The 11,808-nt window shown below is 39.4% G+C and overlaps 1 protein-coding gene across 2 annotated transcripts; it reads right to left on the minus strand.

The window, feature by feature from the left end:
• Positions 1–9,728: 9,728 nt before the first annotated feature.
• Positions 9,729–11,277, minus strand: hoxb13a (homeobox B13a). 2 transcript variants are annotated; one of them, XM_078424518.1, is made up of 2 exons: positions 10,602–11,277; positions 9,729–9,976 (listed from the first exon to the last, which is right to left on the minus strand). In XM_078424518.1, the coding sequence occupies exons 1-2, from the start codon at positions 11,275–11,277 to the stop codon at positions 9,729–9,731; spliced, it is 924 nt and encodes a 307-aa protein (XP_078280644.1). The 2 variants fall into 2 exon arrangements, with proteins under 2 accessions (XP_078280644.1, XP_078280643.1); XM_078424517.1 differs by having other exon boundaries at positions 9,729–9,979.
• Positions 11,278–11,808: the final 531 nt, after the last annotated feature.

Genomic DNA, 11,808 nt, shown 5'->3' on the forward strand with positions numbered 1-11,808 from the left:
GTAGACGATAGATGAGAAATAGGTGTCACCATTCATAGAACCTTCCACCTCTACCCAAACCCACCCGCGCGCAAACACACACGCGCGCGCACACACACGCACGCGCGCGCACACACACACACACACACACACACACCACAAAGTAGATTACAATGTCATCCTTAATCGCCATTCATCATAAACCTTTCTGTGTTGTCATCTCTTTATGAAATTCTAACAAGGAAAAGTCCACAACTATCTTTTTTTTCACATGTGCTTGCTTGCTAGGGAGTTCTAACGTTTCAATTGCACGTGTTTTATTTCTCCCATAGAGATATGACATAAATCATCAAGGCTAAAATTAATGCAACAGGTTTATTGTGGCACGAACTATAGAGTAGACTGAAAAGTTAGCAGCTTTAATAATGGTCGAATGGAGTTCAGTGAAGACCAGGCAAACGCACTATAGTCCAATCAGCCGGTCCCACGGCATAAAACTCAGATCCCTACTCCAAAGAATGCCATCTCCTGCGAGAATTTACAATCCCAACAAAACCCAACGACAGTTTGGGAAATATTTGACAAATTGCATTCTGAAAATGCATGGTTGCTGAGCAAAACGTAAAGTGCTGGGGAGAATGGAACACACGACGTTTCAGGTCTTCAGAGTAAAGGAGAGAAATGTGGAAAAGAGAGGGGCCCGGCCGCCCCTTGTCTTTTCCATCTTTCTGCAGCTTCTTGTGCCTGCATGGTCACTGAAGCTTGTCCAGGAGGTCAAGTGACCCTTATAATGTTCGATGGCCTTTACTTGCGATTATCTCCCTGTCCGGGTTCAGTTCTCGTTTGAAGGGGGCATTGCAAAGTTGGCACCCAATCCCAGAGTTCGGTTGCGCTCCAGGAATCCACTCACTCTCTGCCATCAAAATCGCTCTGGCATTCACAATTTACAATTACAATCCCTCACAATACCGAACCTTTTTCAACAAGCAAAATATTCTGATTTTAAGGCAAATGGACAAAAAGTGCCGGAGTAACTCAACGGATCGAGCAGCATCCCGAGAGAAGATAGACACAAAAAGCTGGAGTAACTCAGCGGGGAGAGGCAGCATCTCTGGACAGAAATAATGGGTGACGTTTCGGGTCGTGGCCCTTCTTCAGGCGATGAAGAGTCTGAAGAAAGGTCTCGACCCGAAACGTCACCCATTCGTTCTCTTCAGTGATGCTGCCTGTCCCGGTGAGTTACTCCATCTATTTGTGTCTATCTTCGGTTTAAATCAGCACCTGCAGTTCCTTCCTACAACATCCCTAGAGAACATGGTCCTATTTATGTTCTACAGGGATGCTGTCTGAGCCGATGAGTTACTCCAGCATTTTGTGTCCTTCTATGTATTAACCAACATCTGCAGTTATTTGTTCTTAGATTTTCATGTAGCATAGGGATTGGGTTTCTTGGTTAAACATTTAGCTTGTATGTTAGTTAATATGTAGATAGCTTAGTACTGAATATGAAGTTAGTTACTGCCCTATAGCATAAGTGTGTTCATGTAGTTTATAACCTACTTTTAACCATGGGCTTGGTTTTCTTGGTTGAGCGCTTATCCTGTTCTAGCATGTACATTGTGTTTTAAAAGTAATAAAAAAATTAGCCCCCCTGCCTACACTACAACCGAAGGGTTGCACAGCGCTTTTGAATTCATAAATCAAAATTACTTCAGGCAACGTCAAGGCTATAATTGTCCAAATCTGAAATATTGGTTATGGACGACCACATGCCAGATCTTCATTCCATATCGCAAAGGGAAGAAAAAGATTCAATTGCTGGAGGGAAAATTGCAGCTATCGACCAATAAATCACACTTAAACATAACAATGTGCAGATGGACGGATGGATCGATTGCACGAACATAGACGAACATAGATAGACAGATTTATGGCAATGTATGCTCTGCTCCGCTTCCAATGCAGAAGATATAGTTTAAAATGTTCAGGAGAAAAAAAACGCCTTCTAAATTTCCCGATAATTTTGGTAACGAATTTAGTCCGGAGCTTTGGGTTATCAAGTTCTGATTGATACAATTTCCTGCAGTTTTTAACCGTCACTTATAGTACCTATAATAATCAGATAGTTAGCTAAAAAGGAGAGCCAATCCTGTATGTTTCCCGATGTACTTCAGAAATTCCCAAGATTAGAGCGCATAATTTCATATTTCTCATTTTTAGCCAAACTAATTTATATATATATATATATATATATATATAAATAAATCTAACAATGAGAATGAATATATATATATATATTCATTCTCATTGTTAGATTCACTTTTGGAGATAACTGTACTAACTGAACATCAATAGGTAGTGCATATACACTTCTAATTTTATTTTAAGGCAATCAGAGTGGCTTTGTATCTATATTTTTTTTAATCCTTAAAATGTGTCAGAACTGACAAAAAAATGGTTCCAAAAAGATTAACTAAACATTCTCCGTCGGCTATGTAAAATATTCTGAATATTTATTTCCTCTTCAATTTGCATTTTTCTACCAATGGCGTGAAATCTAATTTCTGAGATCCATAAATCAATCAAAATCCACAAATATTTTCCCATCTCGTATTTTGCTCTGTTTATGTCAGCACCATTTCGATTTGCCTGACATTCTCCCCCTATCAGTGACTTTGTAATGAGGTATAAAACGTTTAATAAATCTGCGTCCCAGATACGACTTCTTGCTGTTTCCAAAATCTTTGATAAATGTGCTTCCCAGTTACGAATTCACCCATTTTCAAAGTCTTATTTTGTACATCAATATACATGTTCTCCGTTTAGGTATTACACCTAGTTCAAATACCATCTGTTTTCCGTGGGCATGAATGATGATGGGTTTTAGTATCTTTTCAAGATTGCACCAGAATGCACTTATTCATGGAGAGATCTATTTTATAAAACTATTTTAAGATGGACAGATTTCACATGAACTCTCGTTTTACTTCATATATTTCGTTATATTACACATAAGTCATGTTCTGCCGAGGCAGCAACTGCCGAGCTAAGTGTATAAAATGTAATCTCTCTTGGACTTACACAAACACGGAAAAGCAAGAGCAAATGGTTACATTGCATCAAAAGTAAAATACTTTGCAGACAATTAAGGACATTTTCTATATTTTCAGGGAGATGTAAAAGAACTATACAAAATTCCAAAACTATATTAAAATGTCTTGCCTATGATTAATGTACAATATGAAAATCAGGGCGAATGACCACGTCAAATCGAAAATGTAAAATTCATATCTGGAGGCTTTTCAGATATTTCTGGTTGTTATAAACAGTTATCCATATTCAAACGCAAAGCGACTGGAACATACCAAAAGATGCAATCAATTTTTACGTTCGATTCAAAGGCTGGTATATAAATTTAAATTGCTGTAAAGAATTGACATTTCAACAAAATTACCAAACGTTTCTGCTTTCCCTGGCAACAATCGAAGAAATCCATCTAATAAAAATGAACTTCACAGTATACAAATATAACATCGTTCAAACCTCAATTCAATTAAAACATTGGAAATTGTGAGGGAAAAAACTTCCCCATTTCAAGTGAATTTACTCCATAAAATCCTTAGAGTTGTATTGTGCCTTTAACGAAAAGTTTAGCGTCTATTGTTCTGCATGAAAATAGCAAATTCGGAAAGTTTGTAAACGTTCTTACATTAACAATTAATCTGAGATTCGCAGACAAAGTGAGTTGCGCAATTAAAATTAAACTTCAAAATAACTTTCACTCCTTATTGGGCTGTGCAAAAAATACAAATAGCGATTGTTAAATGTGTTACAAGAGGGGAATAAATCTCTATCGCTGAGTAAGACGGTCTCCTGAATACAATAAGTCCTTAATTATCCGCACAAAATGTTAGTACATTCAATTCATTAAATAATACACCTTTTGTTTTGCTCGTTGCTCGGCTAAGATAAACTTTTCACTGCACATTGTTATATATTTTTTTCAATTACACGCCTGGCATGGTTTGCCTTCATTTTCAACCCAATCAACTAAAATTGTACGAAATCAACTTCACATGTTGCCGCAGATTTGACTTTTTGCAAATCGAAAACGTATGTTTTCGTAATCTCCACGCGGTTTTCGGGTTGTTTTTTTAACGATCTTAGCCAGATCAACAAATGTCAAGCAAGAAGACTGCGATGTAAAAGTGGGTTGCTGCAGACATTTGTGAAAACACCATGAAATGTACCACAAAGAAATACTCTTAAATCGCGGCTTGAGGAGAACGAAACATATGTGCGAGCAAATTGTTTTCGCGGTAACAAAACTAAACGGTTTCCCCGTCGATGCGGTCAAATTGGGATTAAAAATTCAATAGGATTTAGCACTTTTTTTTCAGTACAAACGTGGAAAAGTCTTGACCCGTTTGTCTTCGTGCCAGAATGCTCCTTTGGCCTAGGTAACTACGCGACGCAGAATCTAACCAGAAATTAATTTAAAACCAGGTCTACTACTTCTGAACTCTTATCAATTACACAACAACCGGCCAACTGAACAGACTGTGAAATGCTTCCACACTGACCTGCATTATCCAAAGGAATAAGAGGAGATTACAGGCTCTTAAACCCCTTCCCGGATTGATTCAGATATACCAAAGCTAGTTCTGCAGCTACGTTTTTTAAAATCCCCTTTGTTGATTTTGGATCATATCTCCAAACGTGCTTCTTATCACAGAATCGCCTTGGTAGCAAGTACTTACTGTAGTAGCCGAGGAAGTTTATGTTCTTTCCTCAGACTAGACCGTTGTCGGGGCCGCGGCGCTTCGTCTGATTGTTGACCTTGCCTTTCAAGTTCAACTGCAAGGTCAGGGCTGGATAGAAAGGAACGTCTAGCACGAACTGCAACCCGTCCTTAACTTAATTGCATTCAGTGCAATTGAACTTGCTTCCACCCCTCCCCCAGTCGCTGCCCTTCCTACAAATTTGCAAATAAGGAGCAGAATCCGTTTCCAACCGTCAGTGCCCTTTATCTCGTTGTTTCCCGCCGAATTATTGCTTTCTGGAAGAATAACTAGACGCTCGGAGAAAACTTAAATAACAAAGAAAATTCTCAACTCGCCGTTGGCGTTAAACAGGAGTCCAGTCTGATGTTCCCGAACACTCACGGGGAAAATTATACTTTTACTCCAAGGATTAGAACTAATCCCGTTAACTATGTGCTAATCTCCTGGAAGCAGTTTTGACTTCCTTAATGTTTTAATAAAATTGGCTCAGGCCAAACAACCGAACGCACGCCTGGTTGGTTGCTTATCGTCACGTGACGCCAACAAAATTTAAAATTACTTTTGGATTAGTCATTCGAATTTTCCAAGTAACTTTTTTGTGCAGAGCAGATTTATATGAGAGCAGATTGTTCTAATATTATAAAGATGACCTTAAATGATTCCATGGATTTACACGCGGCCTACTCGATGTGCAAAAAGATGTGAAATGGTAGTGCCGTGCAGGTAGTTTTCATTGCAAATAGTGCATTTATTAAGTATAAATCGTTTGATCTTTTTGACCGACCTCTCATATTTCTTCCGTCGCCTCGGAATATATTTTATTTCATTACCATCCACCACAAAGGCATAAGAAAAAGCAGAGAATTTTCAAGATCAATTGCAAAGGCTCCCACGAATCTCTCACTTTTAATCGAATTATTGAATTTATAATCTTTTATTCCACCTCCCCATCCCCATACAAATTGTCTGACTTTAAGAAAATCTAACGCGGTTCACAGTTTCTCAGAGCTGTGAGATATTACAGGAATATTTTTTTTGACTAAAGATCTGCTACAAAATATTTCACACATTTTTCCTACTAAAATTTTGAAACAATTTTTAAACTTCTGCATGAAAAGCAATAATAAAAATCTCACAGCAATCCCTGTGATTGCCCTACAATTCATGTAGGTACCTATATTACAATTTGAAATATAGTTCCATGCATTGCTTAAAAATCGTAGCCAATTCTTAAGGAAGCTGAAACCAAAGCAGCTATATTAAAAGCAATCACACAATAATCTCCTTGTGCTTGCCCGACCATCATTCATGGAGGTACCAACATCACCATACAAAAATTAGTTTTATTTATTTCTTGCAATCCGCTTTTATCGAAAAAATATGTGGAATAGAATGGCCATGTTCTGCACGTAAGCATACACAACTCATACATGCAGTCTGGGTGTATATTTGTAAACACTACCCTATCATCAGAAGTACTGGGAAGAATAAATGTTGAAAAGATCGAAACACTCATTAAAAACTCTGAAAAATAAACGATGAAAATCGGTATTTTTAAATTACTTCTAGTATTCAATTAATAACTTGCAAACTATGGTGGGGAGAAACCCGTTTAATGTTTAAAGGACGTGATCTATTGAATTCTGCATCCAGCGATTGTAATGTATAAAATTCCAACGTTTTGAATAAAAGTTTCGGATTACAATTTATGAGGAAATATGCGATTTTTTTTCCGCCCTTTTGGCCGCCAAGAATGAATGAAAAGTGTCAATGGTATTTAGTATTTCAAATTCTGCATCGGTGCTCATTTGTGTTTGTAAATAAATAAAGACCTGGTTAAATTGGCCAAGTGCAGTAGATCTAACAGTTTACTCTTTTTAAAGCTTATGTTCGTACATATTGAAATGCCATTAAATAAACCGTAGTATTTAATAAGTTTCGGGAAAACATCTTCTCAAATAACACAGTGTGTTTTGTTCATGTTCAGTCATTTAAAGGTAAACACGTTACTGCGGTTGTCCACCAAGATTACATTCATCCAGCAGTGAGAGGACATTTTTTAATCGAGAGATAGTCAACGTTGCAACAAAATTGTCAAGCTATATAGATATTTATTCCGTAAAATGTTAGGTAGGGTTGCGAAATGAAGTGTGACTTTTGACCAGATTCCGTGCACTGTCCTGAGATACTTTTTAAATGATCTGTTCCATGCATGAGAATTATTTACTTCAATTCGATACATCCCAGTAACAACCTTGAATCGTCTTTTTTTCCCCATCTATTTGTCTTTTGGACAAGTTTCCATTGAACGCATCGCAGTAAACATGAGTCAGTGTGCGTGCAAATTTTAAATGGTGGTAAAAATGACTGCATTTATAAAATTCGCACTAAAGTGCCGAAAAATCGCAGCTTTTCGTCTCAAAGTTTTGATTGGCACACATTAAATGTAATAGCCGCAAGCACTTCCTCCAGTTTCCGGTCCCTCAAAGAATTATTGATTTACCAAAAGCAAGAGGTCGAGATTCTAAGCTTTCTCTTTGTTGTAATTTGCTTCCAACAAAAATCTTTCTTTTTTTTTAAATCAATTTATTCTAGATTTAATAATGTTTGAGTCATCTGGGTCTCTATTTTAACTGTAAAATTTTAGAGACCAGGCTGTGCTTGCTCCACGTGTTAACGCGATGCCAATAATAGGGCCGACCTATCTAATGTTGCAACGCTAAAGATTCATTTTCTTTCATTAATGTCCAACCTTGTGCGCGCGCGCGCGTGTGTGTGTTTGTGTGTGTGTGTGTGTGTGTGTGTTTGTGCGTGTGTGTGTTTGTGCGTGTGTGTGTGTGTGTGCATGTGCCTATGTATGCCTGTGTGTTTTCTGTGTGTGTGTGTGTGTGTGTGTGTGTGTGTGTGCCTGTGTGTGTGTGTGTGTGTGTGTATGTGTGTGTTTTCTGTCCATGTATGTCCGACTGTCCACATTCGTGCCGACACGTGTGCGTGCGCGCTGGCTTGTGAACAGTGGGGGTGGGAAAGGGAAGAAATTACCTGGGCTCTTGGGAAAATTGGACGTTCATGTTAACTATAAAAGGAAAACGCCTGGCTCAAAGCAATTTAGACAAAAATAATTATTAAATCGCGTTTAAAAGTTTTGTTCGTGATAGCCATTTCCGTCCTAATTCATCCCACATGTTTGAACAAAGGAGCTTTTCTTGTTATGGATCGATTAGCCAGGAGATGGCGCACTTGCTCTACTCACAGCAGTTCTATCCTCCTCGGTCACCTGAAAACGTTCGATTTTTCAGGAGATGCAGAACCAACATCAGTGGTCAACCTGCACGTGACTGTCAAGGTCAAGGTTAAAGGCTATCAGTGAGGTCAGTTCAAAGTAACTGAAGATGGTAGTTGGTAAATATCGATGCTTGTGATCACTCAGCCCAACCTGACGAGATGCAGCCGAAAAAGGTTTTTTTCAACACAAGTAAATAGACAATAGACAATAGACAATAGGTGCAGGAGTAGGCCATTCAGCCCTTCGAGCCAGCACCGCCATTCAATCCACCGCTTTACCACCACATTTCCATTAACATTCATCCCTTCAGCTAAAAGACAACCATGGGCACCTCTGGCAAGACGTGTGAATTTTTAGCCTGATTTTTGAACATTAGATATTATCCCACGGTCAAAATAAGTAAGAACTGATAGCGGCAGGAAAATGTCTTAATAGCCATGAACATAATTGGAAAAAGTTCTCATCATCATTTACTAATTCAGATATTTGTCCCTGACTTTTAAAAATGTCAACGCTATGTAAAGCCAGGTTCCTACCCACCAAATTAATGTCATGCTGCACCGTGTTAACATAGAGTCCATGATCGTTGGAGGGCGGGAGGTGCCTGTTGCGGAGTGTTTATTGGTCTTCATTTTTTTGTACAAACCAGACACTACTGGAAGTGTAGCGTCCCGGAATCAGCTAATTTGTCTGATAGTGCCGGCATTCAATGGGAACATTTCCCCAAACCCTCGCACGTTCCATTCCTTCAACAAGTACAAACAACAATCGGCCCAGAATATTTTTGTGTCTTCGTCACATTTGAATAAATGCTTAATGTTTTCTTCTTAAATTAAAAACAGGTCTTGAATTCGTTTTAAATGAAATTGTAGGTATTCCGGCCAATTTCTTCCAATCCTAGCTAGTATTAAGCTAAGACTTTACTCAACTGCCAATCTCCAAAAGTACGTTTTTCGGCACTTATGGTATGATTTCAAATAACGAGCACCTGCTTATTTTTAAATGCTAAGGCGAATGTTTTTATTTAGTGATAAGCCATCCAATATTCCGTACAAGTTCTGGCTCAATCAAGAATTCGGTGCCATCCCAGTGCTAAAATATTAGGATTGTCGCCTCATCATGTGTAACGTCCAAATATTACATAAGATGCCTACTTTGATTTGTTTTAAACTTGCTTGCCTAATGTTAAGTGGATCTGAATGCGGGGACATTCCTTGCAAAATATTGTTCGACAAAATTAAAAGAGTCGCAAAACCATTAAACCTGTTTTATTAATATTTCCCTCAACTGTTTTTGCTTAAAAACAGCGTTAATGCGGATTTACTGCAGCCAGCAATCAATAGTTTTAATGCGCAATCTAAATAAAACATAAAACAGCTTCTACACCAAGACATATGTTGCATTCCTTAACTAACGTAAAACTCAGAATAAACATTGATGTCGGTAGGGTTACAGCGTTGCTATAATTATATTTACATTCTGACCATGTATTTTAGTCCATGTTTTAATGTCATTCCATAACAAATCCTCCATTACCGAAAAAATGAGATAGCATTCTGCAGACACAACTCCGTGAAAGATGTGTTCATTTAAACCCCTGGCCACCAATTCCTCTCGATCCACTGTGATACATTTCTCCTCTTGATCAGTCTGATTTATCCTTTTCAAAAATATATATTTAATTAAGGTGTGTTGGTTTTTACTTTTGCAATGACTTTCTTCTCCTTCACTCTTCTGTTCTGAAACCAAATCGTGATCTGCCGTTCGCTCAGGTTCGTGCCCGCCGAAATCTTCCTTCTCTTATCTTTCGTGATGAATTTATTTGTGGCGTATTCCCTCTCCAGTTCTTTCAGTTGGACTTTGGTGTAAGGGATCCGCTTCTTCCTCCCACGGCGAAAGGAGCTTCCATCCTGTTGGTGCCCAGGAACATCTGCTGCGTGTAAGGAGACACACCCCGCCAAAAACACACACACACACACACACACGCACACACACACACACACGCACACACACACACACAAACACACACACACGCACGCAAACAAACACACACACACACACACGCGTACATACACACAAACACGCACACACACACACACACGCGCGTACACACACACACACACACGCGTACATACACACAAACACGCACACGCACACACACACACACACACACACACACACGGAGAGAAATTGAAAATAACGTTAAAAACTAGCGGAAAACGTTCACAATCTATAACATCAGCATGCAACAGATTACATTTCACCATCGCCACACACAGTCCGTATTTAGGGTTGTCGTATATTGACCTCCAGTGAAAACTTTTAACAAATTAATACTTAAAACAAAATCGTCGCACTAAAAAAATGTTTGTTTTATTTAGGTTCGAAGGATAAAATAAAAGTACTTGATTTTCGATTGATCTACATATATTTTTAGTGTTGTTGCGAATATTTTTCAGTTACAAGAGATCTTCATTGCCCGGTGTAATTAAACGTTTGCAATTATTTTAGCGGATTTTCCGTGTCAGAGGCCAGGGCAAAATATAAGTTGTTACCTGTGAGCGTGGATTTCCATAGATGTCCAGGCTGCGCTTGTTCCTTCGAACAGTACATTTGATTATTCCATCCATTCAGGGCCCAGGGCTGGTAGCCGTCCATAGGCAGCAAGCCTTCATGTCTCGGCTCTCCGGCGCCACTGATAGTTTGGACGACGGAAACATCCAAGTAGCTTGGCATTGGCTGGTAGGGACTGGCATAGCCATGATAAAAGGTGAACTCCTTTGGCCTGCCCGGGTACTCGTCGGTGGGCACGGGGCTGTCCATGTACTTGTCTCCTGGGTAACTGGAGAGTGCGGCAGGCTGGGTGCAGGGCTTGATGGGACTCCGACCCATTCGACAGGAGTAGTAGCCGCTGCCGAAGTATCCGTACGGTAAAGGAGCGGCGGTGGAGGCCTGGGGCATCGGGCATGGGGTGCATTGCTTGCCGGGTTCCACCATCCCGGAGCCGGACACATCGACTGTTGAATAGCCAGAACCGTGAACCAAAGGTGCCGGATGAGCTCCGAGCGCAGGGTGGGCCATCAAATTCCTGCACTGATTCGCACTGAAATTCCCCGCACCGACAAACCCTTCCATCACTCCGTTATTCGTATTAATCTCATCCGATTTATTTCCATAAAGATACATCACCGAGTCGACCCAGTGTGGTTTAAGCACCAGTGATACTGTCATATCACGGTCAGCATTGGGTCTATAGTTTCTTTTAAGAGACGCAGGAACTGAGTGCGATGCAGATTTCTCCCTGCTAACTGCACTGACGCACTAACCCGGGTTAAAAAAACCCACTCACTCATTGGCTGCCGGCGAATCATGTGCTATGCAAACACAGATAATAAGCGTTACTGCAGAATTGGCAAAAAAAACATCATTGCGAAATAGAAAATATTGAAGACATGTATTAAAGCGTTCTTTCTTTTTTTTGTTTTTGCAGAATTATCCGTAAAGGTGGAGATTGCAATCAAGTGACTTCTACGCAAAAGTGATATTCCGCCTTTTTAAGCTAATCAAATAAAATCTAAAATACATATTAAGCAATTGTTTTTTCACCATCTGGATACTATCTCCTCCAGATATACGGTGATTTATCTGAATTAATTTACAAGGATATATTTTTCCTCTTACAGCGTTTCAGCATGAGCCTATTAGTCGTTCACCGTGTGCAGAAATTCTTGAGAAGTTTATCATGCCCCATCAGTATCTGGT

The sequence above is a fragment of the Rhinoraja longicauda genome, chromosome 29, assembly GCF_053455715.1.
Source record: "Rhinoraja longicauda isolate Sanriku21f chromosome 29, sRhiLon1.1, whole genome shotgun sequence".
NCBI classification, from domain to species: domain Eukaryota; kingdom Metazoa; phylum Chordata; class Chondrichthyes; order Rajiformes; family Arhynchobatidae; genus Rhinoraja; species Rhinoraja longicauda.